The sequence below is a fragment of the Ambystoma mexicanum genome, chromosome 13 (genome assembly GCF_040938575.1).
Source record: "Ambystoma mexicanum isolate Mex_15411 chromosome 13, UKY_AmexF1_1, whole genome shotgun sequence".
NCBI lineage: Eukaryota > Metazoa > Chordata > Amphibia > Caudata > Ambystomatidae > Ambystoma > Ambystoma mexicanum.
This window is the reverse complement of record NC_090938.1, coordinates 506,557,439-506,575,150: the sequence shown is the minus strand read 5'-3', so window position 1 is coordinate 506,575,150 and position 17,712 is coordinate 506,557,439. Positions and strand designations below refer to the sequence as shown.

Below are 17,712 nucleotides of genomic sequence, written 5' to 3'. Positions count from 1 at the left end.
CATATGAAGGGTCCATAGATCTGGCGAAGAATGACAAAGAGGATGTTGGTGAGGGTCTGTCTGGAAGAGGCACTGGAATAGGTAGGAGACCTGGGATGGCGGCCAAGATATCCTTTTTAAACTTCTTCCTTCCAGACTTAATGAGAAGGGAAGGATAGTTGATAGAGAAGCAGTTGGAGTAGAGCAGTTGGAGTAGAAGGAAGAAAAGTGCCATGGGCGAGTAGAGCAAGGAGCAGTGGAAAGAGTATGCAAGTACAGCGATATGTTACAATCACTGGGCCAGCAGGTTACAGAGAAGTAACTCAACGCAAGCAAAGGGCACAGCAAGTCTGCTGTAGCCCAAGCAAAGAAAATGTAAAAAACACCCAAGTTTGACCTACACAGTTAAATGCTAAGGCACAGTAGGTATAGCATTACAGTATGAATCAGAAGGTGAATGCAGAAACGTTGGGCATTTCAGAGCATAACAGGGAGAACTGAGAACAAGCAGAAAAGGAAGTGGAGGTCCCAAGAAAGGAAAAAGGGCAATCAGAAGGCGGGAACTAACCCATAGTAAATGAGATAAAGTCTTGGTAGTCCAGTTTCCAAAGCAGAGTGAGGTTGCAACCTCATGGAGGGTTAGGTGCTGGGTTGTGGAAATAGTCACATTGTTCTGGTAGCGGACAGGGAGCAGACAGGGGCCTTTGTTGTGGGCATTTGTTGCTGATGCTGGCTCCCGCCTCCCGGTGAGCCCAATATCGCAGTCATTGCCCAATCAAAAGCACACCAGAAAATCACCAAATGCACAGTACACCACGTTAATCTGCACAATCAGGGGTGCGGATGTATGCACAACAAAGCCGTGAACTGCGCGAGGCTCACATCGTAAATTCAAGCAATGGGCCGTGTCTCGCCCTAAACTGATCTCAGCAAAGTGCAGAAAAATGAAGCCCAGCAGTAGGAGGAATGCAGGCAAGGTAGATTAAATGAAGAAGCCTTGCAGGCCTACCTTTAGTGTAGAGATGGTGGGCAGGGCACTGCTTCAGAAGCTTCACCGGAAAGATAGGAGTATGGTGCGTGCAATAAGGAGTACGATGAGAAAGGGGATATGGGAAACATTACTCACCGTAATTGCATTTCTGATGCTGTTATCTGCTTAGATTCACATGCTGTGCATAGGCCAACATTAGTTTTCGAAACTCGAAAGGTACGTCAACAGGGCGTGCCAATAATACTATCCCTATTGTGATGTCCAGTGTACCCATGATCCCTCATGCGTCGGGATACCTCAGATCGTTATTTGTCAGACATGAGGTAGCATGAGGTGTAGCGCGAATTAAGTTGTATCCAAGCAGATACTTAGACAAGCTCATAAGCATCCATGCGCCTTCTCTCAGAGGGGAGGAAAGATGGGTCGCATGTGAATCTTAACCAATACAAGCATCAGAAATACTATTACAGTGAGTAATGTATCCCTTCTGAGGCTTGTGGAATCTGCTTAGATCACATGCTGTGCATAGATTAGCAAGCAGTGGAAGAAGGTGGTGGGTGAGAAGGTTCATGATCGAATACATGTCTTAGAACCGCTTGCCCCACTTGTGCATCTGTCAATGCAGTAGTGCTGAGTGAAAGTATGCAGAGAGCTCCAAGTAGTTGCCTTGCAAATGCTGTTTAAGGGGACATTTGCAATGAAAGCCAGAGTGGCTCCAGTACCTCCTATGTAGCGAGACCTGGGCGTAAAAGGCAGTGTTATTTGATAGGGAATAGCACAGTTGGATACATCCGAATATCCACCTAGAGGTGGCATTCTTAGAGATGCGGTCATCTTCTCTGCCTGGTGCTATGAAGACAAACAGTTGATCTGTTTTTCTTAGCGGTCTGGTCATATCTAAGTAGTAGAGGACTTCCTTACATCTAGTGTGTGGAGTTTTACCTCAGCTGAGCTGGTGGGTTCTTGGAAGAAAGCCGGTAGCTCAATTGACTGGTTTACATGAAATTTGGAGATGAATGTAGGCGAGAACCTAGGGTGAGTACATAAAACCAGCTTGTCTTTGTGTACAACAAAAAGGATTCTGCACTAACACTTCTTATGGAAGTGATAGCCACTAAAAAGGCAGTTTTATAAGTCAGGTGTTGGAGACTAGACTTGTGCATAGGCTCGAAAGGGGGTCCCATGAGCTTAGCAAGTACCACGTTAGGTCCCAACCTGGCGGCGGCTTAGAAATTGGAGGGTGGAGTCCCTTTACCCCTTCCATAAATGCTTTGATGACTGGTACTTTCCACCATTAGACCTTTTTATGAGGTCGTGTAGGCTGTGAAAGCAGCGAGTTAAACACTAACCCTGCATCTAGCAGATGGAGCATATAAGAATTTGGGATGGAGTGCATTCTATGGGATTGATCTGTTTAGCCGACCACTAGATCGTTCCACTGACCACTTGCCTCTGACCACTGTTTCGCCAACAACTACTGCATGGGTCACAGGCGTGCGTGGGGAACCAGGTAAATGCAAGATGCCATCATGCCCATTAAATGCAAAGCTTTGCGCACCCTTATCTTGCAGCCAGCCTGATAGTGGTATTTGCAGTAACATTTTTTTAGTCTTTCCTCTGATGGAAAGGAACAACCCCTCTTCTGTGTTTAAGACAGCTCCTAGAAACTGTTTTGAAGTGCTTGGCACGACTTTCGTTGATGGAGAAGTCCAATTGAAGGAGGTTGATTGTTCTCTGAATGTTTTGTCTGCAAATCAGGGGTGATTCCCCTGTAATGAGCCAGTCGTCCAGGTAAGGTTACACTGGGATTGCAACCCTACGCAGGTGTGCTGCCACCACCCCCAGTACCTTTGTGAATACCCTTGGAGCCGCGGCTATTCCAAAGGGCAGCACCTTGAATTGGTAGTGCTGGTTCACCATCTTAAAACGCAATAATCTTCTGTTCGCTGGGAACATTGAAATATGAAAATAGGTCTCTTTCATATGCAGTGTTGCCATGTAATCCCTTTGTAGTAGAGGGATTACCTCCTGTAGCGTGGTCATGCAGAACTTGTGGCTTGACATACTTGTTTGCAGGGCTCAAATCTAAAACGGGGAGGATTGTCAGATCTTTCTTTGGCACAAGGAAGTAAGTTGAATAAATACCCATTTACCTGGTTGGCCGGGACAACTTCGATGGCGTCCTTTAATAGAAGTGTGGCCATCTCTTAGAGAAGGATATGCTGATGTTCTTCTGAGCGGATCTTCTGTCATGGGGGGTGGTCATGCGGACTTTGGAGTAGTTCTATACAGTATCCACCTGCTAATGTGGACAGCACCCATCTGTCCGAGGTGATTCCCTCCCATGCGTTGGTGAAGCTGGAAATGCGCCCTACTGGAGAAGCATGAGAGGGCACCTGAAGCGGAATGTCACTTGCTCTGAGGTGGTGTGCCACCTCAAGCAGGGCCTCTGCCCCGACCACGACCTCTGCGTTGTCCTCTGGGATAGCCCTGGAAGGATTGGCCTTAATTCCCCAGGAGGAACCCTAGCCCCGATTGTAGCTGGATCCTCGTTGAGTTTTGGGCTAAAAGAAAATTGCAAAAATGTCAGTTAACTGTCCAGAAGGCTCGTTAGTGAATTGACCTAAATATTTAAGAGCGCCATACTCGTCCTTTGCTGAGTCTTCAACGGTCTTACTAAAGAGCACATTAGGTTCCACTGGCATGTTTATTAGAGTGGCCTGCGTTTCCGGTCGAAATCCGCATTGGCGGAGCCATGCTTGCCTCTTAACGGTCCCTTGCACAATGACTCTTCCGGCATGGTCCACTGTGTCAAAATTGAATTTAAGGAGACAGCTAGACAGCCTTCCCTTCTGCAGCCACCTGTGCTACTTGGGATCAGTGGCTCTGGGGCAGACGAAAGTAAAGCAGACATTTCTTCCCACTTGTGGCAGTTTTAACTAGCCAAGAGTGTTGCATTGTTCGTTATCCTGGTTTGAAAGGCCACAAAGGACGCAACCTTTCTGCCCATGGCATAGATCTTTTTGCTCTGCTCATCAGTTGGAGCCAGACAGATATAATGGTCTGAAGGTGCGGACAGGAATAATTTCTCCACACGTGGGTTTACTGCCTATGTGAGATTAGAGGCTTCTAAAGATGGCTGTATTCTGCACTGATTTCAGTAGCGGGATAAACTGGGCCACTGTCCTCTTGTCCAAGGATTTGTTCTGTAAAGTCTCTACACTCCTGTACCTCCTGGGTGTCAATCTAAGTGTTCAACTGCCTTGGCTAGTACTTCATTGAGGGGTTGAATATCAATAGGGGAATCAACAACTGGCATGTTTTGGTTAACAGGGGAATCTATATAGTACATATTAGCCTCTTGGTCTGCCACTTGGTCTATACATCCCAAAAATAAGGGTCCTCTGTATCCTCATCAATAAGCTGAGGGTCAGATGCCTCTACAAAGGAAAGACCTTCTTGGTCTGATTCAGGGTCAGAGATCTATGACTGTACTCTGTAAAGGAACATTTGAGCGACACCTCTTACAAGGGGGTAAAGTAGGGCAGAGGCTTGAGAGACAGATGGGGCTGTGGTGGGAGGAGTGGAGTTGAAGCTCTGAAGGTAATCAGGGTTCTTGAAAAAATTGGCCATAAGGTCATTCCTTTCATCACTGTCAATATCTTAAAGCCATTCTTTGGCATTTGGGATTATCACAGATTGACGGGAAAGGCCCAAGTCCTCATCTGTAGTAGGTACCACTTTAGGCCTAGATTCTCTAGGTTATTCTATGGGCTTGGAAGATTTTTATTTTTCCTTCTCAGTGCTCTTGGTCATTTTGTGATGTTTCCTCCCCTCCCTGGGGCCCAGGGGAGTGTTTTACAGACTTCTTGGGGCCTGCCACCTTATCTGATGCAGAGCGTTGAATTTCGGCTGCTGGTAAGGCCGAGGCCTCGTCCGCGGACGATCGGCCTTCGGGAGTTTTGTGAGCGACACCCATGCCGTATTTCGATAGTTGGGCCCTGTCGTGTGGCGATCGAGCGAGATTGCCCAGAGGACAGGGACCTTTCCCTGGGTGTCGATCACTCGACCCATGTGTCTAGACTCGACCTGGGCTTATGTGATTAGTGGTGTGTTTTTTTTGTAGCACAGGCCGGTGGCCATGTTATGGGACCTGGTGTAGTGCCCACAACATGGCCACCGGCTTGTCCTAGGGGTCGGGGGCCTGCACTTGAGTAGCTGGAGCTACTCCATCGGCCATCTGAAAGGACGGCGTCGCTGCCATCATTAAAGGAGTCTTCAACCTCCATGGCCTCGAGCTGCCTGGCGTAGTGGGCCCAGCATTTCATGTAGCGGTCCTATAACTTCTTTGGCTTGAAGAGCCTAAACGCTCGACAAGAGGTTTCGATGTGGTCTCTTGAAAGACACAAGTTACAAGCCAAGCATTTGTCTAACCACGGGAACTCACGATTACACGGGGCAATTTAAAAAAAAAAGTATTTTCCATAATTATAGTTTATGGCAGCTGGGTGAACAAAGTGTAGGAAGGGGAGTATATGCATCCTAAAATGGCCTCCCCCTCTCCCTACTGTCTGGGCCGAGGGCCGGGTCGGCCTTCCAAGGTCGAACTGTTTGTTGCGGTAGTCCTCGACGGGCAGTTTCTGTCTTCACCAGTGTGGTGTTTGAGGTCAGTGAAAGGATAGAAATACTATCGCTAATTTTAAATAGTCAATGGCTTTACGCCGAAAGGAACTCAGCTATACGCGTCAGTCTAGAATGGTGGAAAAACAATCCGAGGTATCCCGACGCGTGAGGGATCATGGGTACAGTGGACGTCACATTAGGGATAGTATTACTGGCACACCCTGTTGACGTCCCTTTACGAGTTTCTAAAACAACCGAATACTCTGCAGCTTCCACTAGATGGCCGCCTATGCCCAGCATGTGATCTAAGCAGATTCCACAAGCCTCAGAAATATATATATACTAAATCTATTAACCATAGCCAATGGACACCAAGTAATCTTGAGAAAGCTAATAGAATACTACTCCCTAAATTAATTGTCCACACCACACAAGGTGTGAAGAGCGGACCCTCCACCATTTCAGCGGACTTCTTGAAAGTTCATGAGATCAAAGCAACTAAACGTCGAGCAATTAAAAGTCCCCATAAGCGTTGGAACTAACAAGTTACTTACCTGTAACGGTTCTCCAGCATGGGTCTGGCATGGATTCACATGCTCATGAATATTCCCCGTTGCCAGGTTGGGAATCCTCTGTAAAGAAAAAAAAAAAATCAGCGTCAGTTTCGTTTCTGATCTGTCTTTCTTAGTAGTAACCAATCACTGGTCTCTGGGTCATACTGCCCCCAGCCAATGACTGCCCTCTCCCTAAACCCCTCCCATGGCAGCGATCCTCAGATTTGGTAGCACGTAAAGTGGCAGAATGACCAAGTGAAGAGCCGCACAGGTGTAGGAGGGAGGGTTGGCATGTGAATCCATGTCAGACCCCCATGCCGGAGAACAACAGTTACAGGTAAGTAACTTGTTCCTTCTCCAGCATGGGGGTCTGACATGGAATCACATGCTCATGAATATAATACATAGCAGTACACACATGCACAACCACAGGAGGTGGCAAGGCTCAACAAAGCATATCAACTCAACAGTAAGCCTCTTACCTCCTCACTAGGCCCACCTTCAGGTGAACAGGTTGTGCAGTACTGCCTGGCCGACTCTGGACTCCTCCCTGGAATCCCGGTCGATGCAGTAGAATCTCGTGAAGGTGTGGGTCGACCTCCACGTAGCAGCCCTGCAGATGTCCAGCAGGGGCACACCAGATAGGAACTCCATGGTAGTGATCGCTCTGGTCGAATGGGCTCGGACGGCCGGGCAACGGTCGGTTTTCCAACCGGTGACAGTACATGATGCAGCCAGAGAGCCCTCTGGAAATGGAAGCCTTCGAGAGGGCCTTCCCGTGGTTCACAGGTCCAAAGTTCAAACAGCTGTGAGGTCTTCCGAAAACTCTTCGCACGGTCCACGTAGAACTTCAGAGCTCTAGCTACGTCCAGCGAGTGCAAAGTCCTCTCAGCCGGCGACGGGAAGAAAACAGTTAACATCAAGGGCTCGTTGAGATGGAAGTCCAACGGCACCTTGGGCATGAAGGAGGGGTGCATCCTCAGCACCACCCTTGTATCGTGAAAATTCAAGTATGGGTTTTACAGGAGACGGCCTGGATCTCTCCCACTCGTGCGGAGGTGATGGCCACAAGAAACGCTGTTTTCCACGACAGGAACTTCAACAGTACCAAATGCAGCGGCTCGAATGGTGGCCCCATGAGCCTGGACAGCACCACGTTGAGCTCCCACGCCGGGGCCGTAGCCTTCACCTGCAGGAATGACCAGAACAGTCCCTTCATAAACTCCTTCACCAGGCAATGGGACCAGAGAGATGATCGCCCCGGGGTCCTGGAGTAGCGGGAGATCGCCGCAAGATGGATCTTGATGAAGGCGTGAGCCAGCCCCGCCTTGGCCAGCGACAGTGGGTACGGCAGCACCTGAGGGGCCGTAATCCGCAGAGGTTTAATCTTCTGTGCACGGCACCAGACAGAACCTCTTCCACTTGTGTCCATAACACGAGAGTCGAGGGCGCCCTGGCCTTTCCAAGCACCTCCTAGCAGTCCACCGGGATATCATACCCTTCAAACTCTAGCGCTGCAGGAGCCAGAACCTGCAAGTTCAGAAGCGCCGGATCGTGACGGAGGATTGCACCTCCTTCTCTGATGAGATCTGCGTCCGTCGACAGTTTGACTGGTGGGGACGCTGACATGTCCAGGAACCAGATCTGTCTCGGCCACGCCAGTGCGACTAGGATCATCCTGCACCGGACCGTTCAAGTTGGTTGATGAGTCGCAACGGCAACAGAGAGAACGCATACAGGAAAAGGCCGACCCAGGGGAACGAGAAGACATCGCCCCATACTACCCGGCTGGGGGAACCTGCTGGCGAACCTCTGGCACTTGGTGTTCGCTGCCGTCGCGAACAGGTCAATCTGGGGATTGCCCCATCGTCAGAAGAGGAGGTCCACTTGATCCTGCCGCAATCGCCACTCTTGGCACGAGCGCAGCTCCCTGCTGAGTGCGTCAGCGATAGTTATTACAGCCAGGTGGAAGGGTACCAGAAACATTCCTTGGGCTACGGCCCAATGCCACAGATCTTGGGCCTCCTTGGATAGGGCTGGGGATCTGGTGCCTCCCCGCTTCCGGATGTAAAACATTGTCGTGGTGTTGTTGGTGAAGATCCTCACCACCTTGCCCTTGAGGGATGGAAGGAACGACCCGAGGGCCCAGAACACGGCTCGGAGCTCCAGGACGTTGGTGTAGTGACTTCTCCAGCAGCCAAAGGCCTCTTGTGTGGAGATCTCTGGAATGAGCCCTCTCCCAGTCCTTTCAGAGAGGCGTCGGTCGTCATTGTCTCCTGATGGGCAGGGGTCTGGCAGGCCATACCCGCCATCAGATGGGTGCAGGACCCCACCACCGGATCGCTTGTCGAAAGGTCTCGTTGAGTGGGATCCTGTCTTCGAAGTTGCTCATCGCTTGCATCCAACGGGAGTCGTGGAACTCCTGCAGAGGTCGCATAGGTAGTGTGCAAAGGCACACAAGGTAAATGCAGGAGGACATCATGCCGAGCAGGGACTTGACGGACCTCACCTTGGCCACGTCCATGGTCAACAGCCGTTGCACCATGCATAGGATGGCCTTTGTCCTCTGACGGAGATGCTAGTCTCGCCACTAAGTCGAGCTTGGCTCCCAGGAACAGATGGTACCAGGTGGGATTTTGGGAAGTTGATCGAAGATCCTGGAGCAGTTGGACGGTCTTCCTTGTGTGTTCGACGGCGAGTTCCCTTAACTCTGCCCGGATGAGCCAGTCATCCAGGTATGGGTAGACGTGGATCCCCTGTAGGCGCAGCTGCGCCGCCACTGGTGCTAGGCACAGGGGGTGGGGGGTGGGAGAGACACCCTGGGCGCCGACTACAGTACGAAGGGAAGGGCCTTGAACTGGTAGCGTCGTCCTTGGACTACGAATCACAGAAACTTTCGATGTTTTTTGAAGATGGGATGTGAAAGTAGGCATCCTCCAAGTCCAGCGACGATAGGAAGTCGCCTTCCTTCAGTTGTCCCAGCATGTGCTGGAGGGTAACCATCCGGAACTTCTGCAACCTGATGTATTTGTTTAGACGACAAAGGTCCAGGATGGGTCGCCAACCGCCGGTCTTTTTCCTTACGAGGAAGTACCGCGAGTATACTCCAGAGCCCCGGAGCCTCTTTGGAACGAGTTTGATGGCTCCCTTCTTTAGCATAACTCGTACCTCCAGTAGTAGTTGTGGGACGCGATTTTCCTTTCTGGCCACGGGCGGAATATGGGGACACTTAGAGATTCCAGTGTGAGCCCGCGGGCAAGAGCATCCAGCAGCCAACGGTCGGTGGAGATGGACTCCCACACGCTGACGAAGTTCTCTAGCCGGCCTCCCACCGGGGTGCTCAGGTGGGGGCCCGACACTACGGCCAGTTCAATCCTGCTTGGCGGGTGCCTTGCCACCCTGGCCTCCTTAGCGACGAGATCCTCCTTGCTTGCCGCGTCCCCTGTAGGCCTCCTGCGACGAGGAGCGAGCTGCCTGGCGGTATGTCGAGGAGCTGCCACCAAATCCCTTGGAGGCACCCTGCTTGCCTCCGGAACCCCGAAAAAGGCGGCCGTCGTTGCTGAAGAACGCACGAGCAGTCTCCGTGTCAGCCTTGACGGGTTGCAGCGACTCGTCCACTGCCTTGCCAAACAGGTTGTTCCCGTCAAAGGGCATGTCCAGTACCCTGGTCTGCACGTCCTGACAGAAATCGGTTGCCCTGAGCCAACCGCACCGGTGAAGGCAATGTCCGTAGCCACCGTTATGGCGTGGTCCGACACCACCTCTCCTTCCTGTAAGATCTCTAGGGCATCCGCCCTCTTGTAGTCCGGAAGGAAAATCCAGCAGGGGAGCCATCTTAAACCAGAGCTCCCTGTCGTAACGGGCCACAATCGCTAGGGCGTTGGCCGCTTTGATGGTAGTTGCCGCCGACATGACCCGTCGTCCCATGGCGTCCAGTTTCTTCCCCTCGCCGTCCGGCGGAGATGTTGAAGCTGCCGCTTCCTTCTTGGCTGCTGCGGAGACAAACGAATCCGGGGTAGGCTGTGCCCCAAGGAACATGGGGCGGATTCCGGAACTTCTTCTCGTACCGGTCTCTTGGCAGGGGTCGTGGATGGGTTCTTCAGGAGCAACAGACCCTCGTCCCAGATGTTGTTGAGCAACGGGACCGAGAGGACCGTCCTCCTTTTGGCCTCCCGTCGTATAGAGCAACCCTTCCTTCTCTTCTACGGGGGCAGAGCTGGAAGAGCTCGGATGCCCTGGCGATCATGGCATGGAAGGAGCCAATTTCATCAGGCAGGGAGGCCCGAGGAGGTGGTGATGGAAGGTCGATCCAGTCGTCACCACCGTCATCTGTCCCAGTCGTCGCTGCTCCCGCATCATCCCTCGGCTCAGGAGACTGGGAAGAAGGCAGTGCAGGCCGAGGAGGGGGGGGGGGGGGGAGGATGAATTCTCTGCTTATTTGGAGGGCTCTCCGACAGTCCAGGCTCTGCTGGGTCGTCCGTTGGTGGTAAGGGCAACCTTGTCCTCATCTCCATACACAAGGCCTGGATCGCCATCAAGATCGCTCCAGAGTTGTCTCGTGGCCCAGGGACCGGCTGCGACGGTTGGGGAGTGGAATCCTCCGCCTCCACGGGAACCTCGTTGGCGCCACAGTCGCTTTCTTAGTCCGCCTTGTCGGGATCCCTCCCGTGGGACCGGGCTTCCTTGGACCTCTTGTCCAGGATCTGCACGACTTCAGCCAGCTCCTCTTCAGAGGCTGTATCCGTGTCTGTGATGGCCACCGGGCCCCCCCCCCCCCCTCTTCCCACCAGGGATTTCACGGGGGGGGGGGTCTCATCGATGGGCTGAAAAGGGGATTCCCTCCGCAGTGGCAGGGAAACGAGGCCCAGAGGTCGCCTCCACAGGCTTCGCCAGGGTGTCCACGACTCCCTCGATAGAGGCCTTAGCCAGGTGAATCAAGGCCTTCACGACCTTTGAGGCGCCTGAGGCCTTCACCGTGGGGGGAGGGTCACCGCCTCGCTCCCCCTCGGCTGCCGTCGGGATCGACTGGCACTTCTCCCGAAGCTTACCTGGGTTCTTCGCTTTCCTCTTCCGAGCCATAGCGTTGGCTTGTGGTTTATGGCGTCAGTGAATTTGCACCCTGCCTGGCAGCCGAGGATCCCGACCGTTTGGCACTCCAGTTGCCCGGGGACTCACGGTGCTTAGCCTTTTGTTGGGCCCCTGTCGCCAGAGCACCCTCAAAGGACTTAGAAGACCGCTCAGACTTTCTCACCCGCTGCTGGGCTCTTCCCCTCCAGCCAGTTGGTGAAGCGGGTACGACGATCCGTCATCGTTCGCTCAGACATTCTTGCAAAACGCACAGGCCTCCATGTGCGTTTTGTCTTCATGAAGGCAGTAGACACATCGAGAATGTTCATCCTTCTTGAAGACCTTCTGCAGTCCACATCCAGGGCAGCTCCTGAAGTGCTTGGATCCAGGCATCGCGTTTCCTTTTTCCTGGGCCATGTCCACGCGGGGTGGGCCTCAAAGATCTTCCTTGAGGGGCGTAGAAAAAATCCGAAACGGGTCCCCGTTGATCGGAAGTAGAAACAGTGGAGCTTGAGGCTCGATGGACTGAAAAATGAGATGAAATCTCTTTGAAAATCGCAAAACGCAGTAAAAGCTCGAGAGCTACAGCACGAGGACTCCCAACACTTGAACGTGCAATAAAAATCTGAGGATGGCTGCCAGGGGAGGGGCTTAGGGAGAGGGCAGTCATTGGCTGGGGCAGTATCACCCAGAGACCAGCGATTGGTTACAACTAAGAAAGACAGATCAGAAACGAAACTGCTACTGATTTTTTTCTTTACCGAGGATTCCCAGCCTGACGACGGCGAATATTCATGAGCATTTGAATCCATGCCAGACCCCATGCTGGAGAACTCAAATATAAAGCAAAATTCAAGCAGCTAATTGCATCTCCAGCATATTGAAAGCCACAGGTAAACCTAACTTCGACGTGATTATGTCCATTATAAAAAGAAAAACCTACCACAGATGGTTAAAAACAAATTAGCATGTGAAAGAACAATGGAACCAGCTAGCAAATCCCTCTAAGTGGAAATACGAAATGGAGTCTGGGTGCTAATTACAGGCGCTGCAAAACACTGCTTCCAATACAAAGTGCCCCTGACAATGCATGGGCGGAGCATATTGCTAGTACATTGAATAGCAACACTCCTCTATATTGTCAGGTACTGTTAGGATACAGTGACATAATCTGAGACATTAGGTCTGGGGAAAATTAGTATAGAAAGGTTTTTGGAAGTTATTATGAGTTTAATTTTAAAACAGCCAATTTTGCCCTTAACATTCATTGCAGTCTATGGAGAATGCCCCAAGCCAAGATGGAGGTCCTCAGTCTAAGTTCTGATTGGCTGGTGATTGTTTATAGGGAAGACAATGAACATTCTAAACTGCCTTTCATCGTCTTTGCCCAGCTGAGAGGTCGCGTATTAAGCTGCTCCTGCTTAACTTGTTCAGGGGTTTCAAGTTTCAAGCGGTCGAGCGGCTTATTTGGATAAGCCAACAGGAATCTTGCAGAGATTCATTTTGGCACTGAACAGGAGTAAGAAGATTTCGAGTTATCCAAGAAGAAAAAGGTTTCAAAGACTCTTCACAAGATAAGTCCTTTTAAAACTCAAGACTCTTTCTATAATGTCATTGTAGAAGATTTAATCTGATTTTCAAGTTCATATGAAAAATATTTACTAAGAACTTTATTGCTGTCGCATGTTTGGCTTTGCTACGCTACGTTTTCTATCAAGCGCGTGGTTTTTCCGTTAACCGAAGCCTGCGCGTGAGAGACTTCGCTTGAGTATCTAGCGCGAGCTCTTTGGTGTCGCGTGATACTCTTGTGCGTGTGTTTTTTCTACCCGCGGTTAACTTCCGCGCGTGTGCATCTTGTTTTAAGCGCGTGTGGATTTTTACCCGCGGTTTGTCGTCAGCGCGTGTGCTCGCATATTGGACTAAGCGCGTGTGGATTTTTACCCGCGGTTTGTTGTCAGCGCGTGTGCTCGCATATTGGACTAAGCGCGTGTGGATTTTTACCCGCGGTTTGTCGTCAGCACGTGTGCTCGCATCTTGGACTAAGCGCGTGTGGATTTTTACCCGCGGTTTGTCGTCAGCGCGTGTGCTCGCATCTTGGACTAAGCGCGTGTGGATTTTTACCCGCGGTTGAACTTCAGCGCGTGTGCGTGCTTTCGTTTAATCGCGTGTGGATTTTTACTGTGGTTTCGATTTAGCACGTGTGGTTTTTTCCTGCGGTTTAATCTACAGCGCTTCAACGATCTTCACTCAGTTTGGATCCCTATGCGAGTTCAAGAGTTTTCCACGTGAGATTTTTGACTCAAGTTTCAAGAACTGTTAATTTAAGTAAAAACACTCTAAAAAGAAATTTATAAGAAGAAATATAAATACTTTCCAGAAACACTAGAACTTCCATTTACTTTTAATGAACTTAAGACTTTGTTCAAGCTTCTTGAGTTTAAAGAAGATTACCTGCAAAGTTAATTTCACATTCATGGACCTACTAAGAAGGCTGAATGATCGTTGAGATTCAAGTCAACTAGTAAGGAAGTCTAGTCAGCTTATCACTTCTCTGGGCATTTTGTAGAGAAGTTCCAGGTATGGTTTTTACTTTATTTGGTAAAGGATATTGATACTTAAGGTTAGTATAGTGCCTCATGAATAACAAGGTGTATTATATGTTTATGTTTTACCACAGGTGAAGAACCAGCTAGTCTTAGCTTCCAGCCTGGTGTTTGTTAATTTGTCCCTTCCCCCTTTCCCCTGGAAGTGAGGTAAACTGAGCAGTTTATAGTATCAGCTCAGAGTGCCACATTTTGGGTGGATTGTCGGGGGCTCAGCAGCTTCTGCAGACACCAGGATCTCAGCCTGACATATATGTGCTGATAGAAATATCGATGCAACCCTGGTGTTGCAAGTTAACTGTAGAAGATCTGATCGTAATCAGCACATTGAACTCTGAGGCACAGGCCCAGATGGAACCTGCAATAGTCTAATGAAAACACCCTCACTACTATGGGCACAGGCTCTCAACCCTCTTTGTGGAGATAGGTAGAGTGCCACTCTCCCCTTATCTTGGAGAGAGAGCCACACCCTACCAGTCTATAAGAAGGTATGCTGGACAAACGCAGACTATAGGATGTTGGCAATGCTGGACATTCCAGCTGATCTCTTCGCTAAAGTCTTTAACGGAGCTTCCAGAATGGATTAATGTCAACACCTCCCCCCACAAATCAGATTGAGTTTAGATTAAATTCAAATACAACACAACTTGATAATACTAGTGTCAGCAGTAGAATATGTCACTCAAATACATCTGTGATATATGGAGCCTATATAGATTTTAGTGCCACTTTTGACAGTATTGCAAAATAGGCTGTATTCAAAGTTGATGGCTTGGGATATCCCGAGGTCTTCCAAGTATGATTGTGCTAATTTACTGTGATACCAGTATAAGAATATGTTTGGATCTCAAAGGAAAACGCCTTCCCAACTGGAAGGAGTTCAGGGCTGCATTCTGGCGGTGACCCCATTTAACCTGCATCTGGCAGATTTACCAGTGGCACTATTAACCTCGAGATCCTTTCTTTCAAGATTGGCCAACAAAATAAATTGGCTACAGTATGCAGATCTACTTCTATTAGACCAAGCCCAGAAGGGTCTTCAATCCCTATTATATTGTCTACATGCATATGTGAAAATAAATGGCCTAAGCAAAGATTAGTAAATCTAAAATAATGATATTTGGAGGAAAAAACTAAAAACAGGACCCAAAAGTGTGGAAGTACAATGCATTACAGGTGGAACGTGTTACACAATATAAATATATGGGAGTAACTGTAGAGTGCACTTTATCCTGGAAAACACATGAGAATTAGACTAAACACAAATGTATGCTAATCATACAGGAAGGGCCCTGGTTGTGTTTTTGCTTCATGCCTTTGTCGGGGGTTAGATTACCTTGCCATCCCTTGACTGTGCCCCTTACAGGACCCACAGGATACTTTCCTGCCTCCCCTCCCATATGGTCGGGGGAAACTAGTTTGAGCAAGGCTTTTTTCAACTAAGCATGGGTACGCCTTTGATGTCGTCATGTCTTACTTTAGCACCATGCACTTTTTCCAGCTAGATTTACACTAATGTATTAAATACAGTTCTCTAGCCAGTCCATAACTGGATTGGACTACATCCACACGAGGGCCATCGACACCCTGTCATGATGCTGGGCTACTTCTAAAGGGTAGGATGCCACTCATTGGTGGAGTTGCAAAATTACTTTTGACACATTAAGCCGTCCTCATTGATTTAGCATGTCACACTCACTAATGCACATATATATTTGTTGCTCTTGTAGACAGAAAACGTGTGTATCCAAATAAACTGAACCCGTCCTGATGAAGGAAGCGTAGTTGTGGAACCACAGTTGGTTGAAGAGACTGCCGAAACACTGTCGACTAAATCCAGCAACCATTGACACTGCAAAGCTGGGACAGGTCCTATACAAAAACCTGGAGTCACCCTGGATGCAGTCAGGGTTTATAAAGCTACATTAAGGAGGAGAGATGTATTTTACCTGTAGATCTCAACTGTATCCAATTCTTGTGTCTGAAATTGAAATTACTAATTTGGTATATATATTTGTATGATGGCCCTAATAAAGGCCATTGAATGTGTATAAATGAATTGTTTTTAAGAAAATGTGTTTTGTAGGAATAAACTGATATTTTAAAAACTAATAGTAAAATCTGAATACCAATTGAATATTCAAATTATTTGGGTGCAACATAAATAGCCTTTGTTACTAGTACCTTATGATTTGAAACATTATCATTTCTAGATAACGACACAATTATAGTGAGCGACCTCACAGCAATCAAATATACTGAGGCCTATGAACATTTGGGTAATTTGGCCAAAATCAGAAAGCTACACAAGACCTGGCTACTCGGCTTCAGGCGTGAAAGTAGTTGGAACCACCTGTGGCCATGCAAAAGATGGCTTAAACAGAAAATAATGTTGTATAGTTATGAAGTAAATTTAATTAAGTTAGCAACTAAGCCGAACAGTGGCCTATTTATAGCATACATGATGCAACAAGACAATGACAAAATATGTAATGGGTTATGCCACCATTGCAACAATTAGACAGTATCGGTTGATAAAATTTAACAGTTGCGCTGTTCTTGAAATCCTGGGAGCCTGCCTTCAAATAGACAGTTCACTACTGCCATGTGTGTGAAACAGGACTGAAAAAGTTGAACACATATTGACAGACTGAAAGTGACTAATTTTAGAACTAAATGGATGAAATCATGATCGAGAGTCGATCGCTCCAATATGTGGCAGAAACTGATGGAAGGGAATGACACTAAATTTATATATTTTATGGTCAAATGTTAAGCAATTAGTAGACATTTTAGAGGAACTGTTAAGAGATTTAAACCCTTCCACTAATGGATATTACTACTGTGTTAATCGTACTGTGTGAGGTTTGATCCCATAGAACATTGTTTAAAGAAATGATGCATTGTTTACCAAGTATGTTGATCTGCAGTGATGACTTAACTAAGATGTGTAGACTATATTCCAACCATGTACTTTAATGTAATGAATATACACACAAAGCTGTTTTGGCTAGTAGTATTCAAATAAATACTGTACATACAATCAACTGCTCCTTGGAATGAGTAAGGCGTAAATTGTGACCTTTATCTACCCAGGCCAAAATCGAGACCTTTTGTAATTTACTCTGCTACAACAGCCCTTTAACAGAGCAGTTTCTCACAAGTGCATGATCTGTTGGGTGTAGCAAAGAAAAATGAGAACAAAATTTCATTTGGTCTGACAGTAATAGAAAGGTAAATGCTTAAGGATGGTGGCATGGTCAGTCTACAATAAACAATGTTAACAGACACTACACAGACCCAGACCGCACACCTATCTATGGAGTAAGAGGGCATTTACGCTGTAGGGCGAAAGAAACTTATTGGAACTAAACTAAAAGCGCTTTTCAAAATTACTTAATTTTTTTATATTTTGGATGTAGAACAACAATCGCCTGAAAAGTAAATCCATTAAAACAGTAGCCAGGGATGACTGAGGGACCAATGCTGTGCTGTCACTTTAATATGCCGCTTACCATAATTAAGCACTTCCAATTAATGGATTTCAGACTCCAATGCACAATGATATTCAATGAACAATTAAAATGAGACCGTTAAAAAGGGGAAGAAAATTCAAAAATGCCGTCAGTTCAAGCTGTTATGCTCCTACCAGATAAACAGTCTTCACCTTCCTCCAACTTCCTCTTTTTCATGTTTGGCTGAAAAATAAATTCAACAAAAAATGTTTATCAACTAAAAATGAGCTCCATTCATTTTTAGTTTAGGCTAGTAAGTGGAGTGTTAACACAACCTACAATCCAATTGTACTGGGGCACAGGTAGAAGGGAGATGGAGGGGCACAGCATGGCGGTTACTTAACCCACTCATGGACATGCCAATTCCTATGGTCACTGCC

The 17,712-nt window shown here is 48.2% G+C and overlaps 1 protein-coding gene across 2 annotated transcripts in view; it reads right to left on the bottom strand.

Annotated features, from left to right (window-relative positions):
• Window positions 1–17,712, bottom strand: part of PSME3 (proteasome activator subunit 3) — a 538,782-nt gene that overhangs the window by 318,222 nt on the left and 202,848 nt on the right. For both annotated transcript variants that reach the window (XM_069634175.1, XM_069634174.1), the window contains exon 5: window positions 17,467–17,515. In XM_069634175.1, the coding sequence (XP_069490276.1) occupies window positions 17,467–17,515 (49 nt within the window). The remainder of the gene's footprint in view (window positions 1–17,466; window positions 17,516–17,712) is intronic.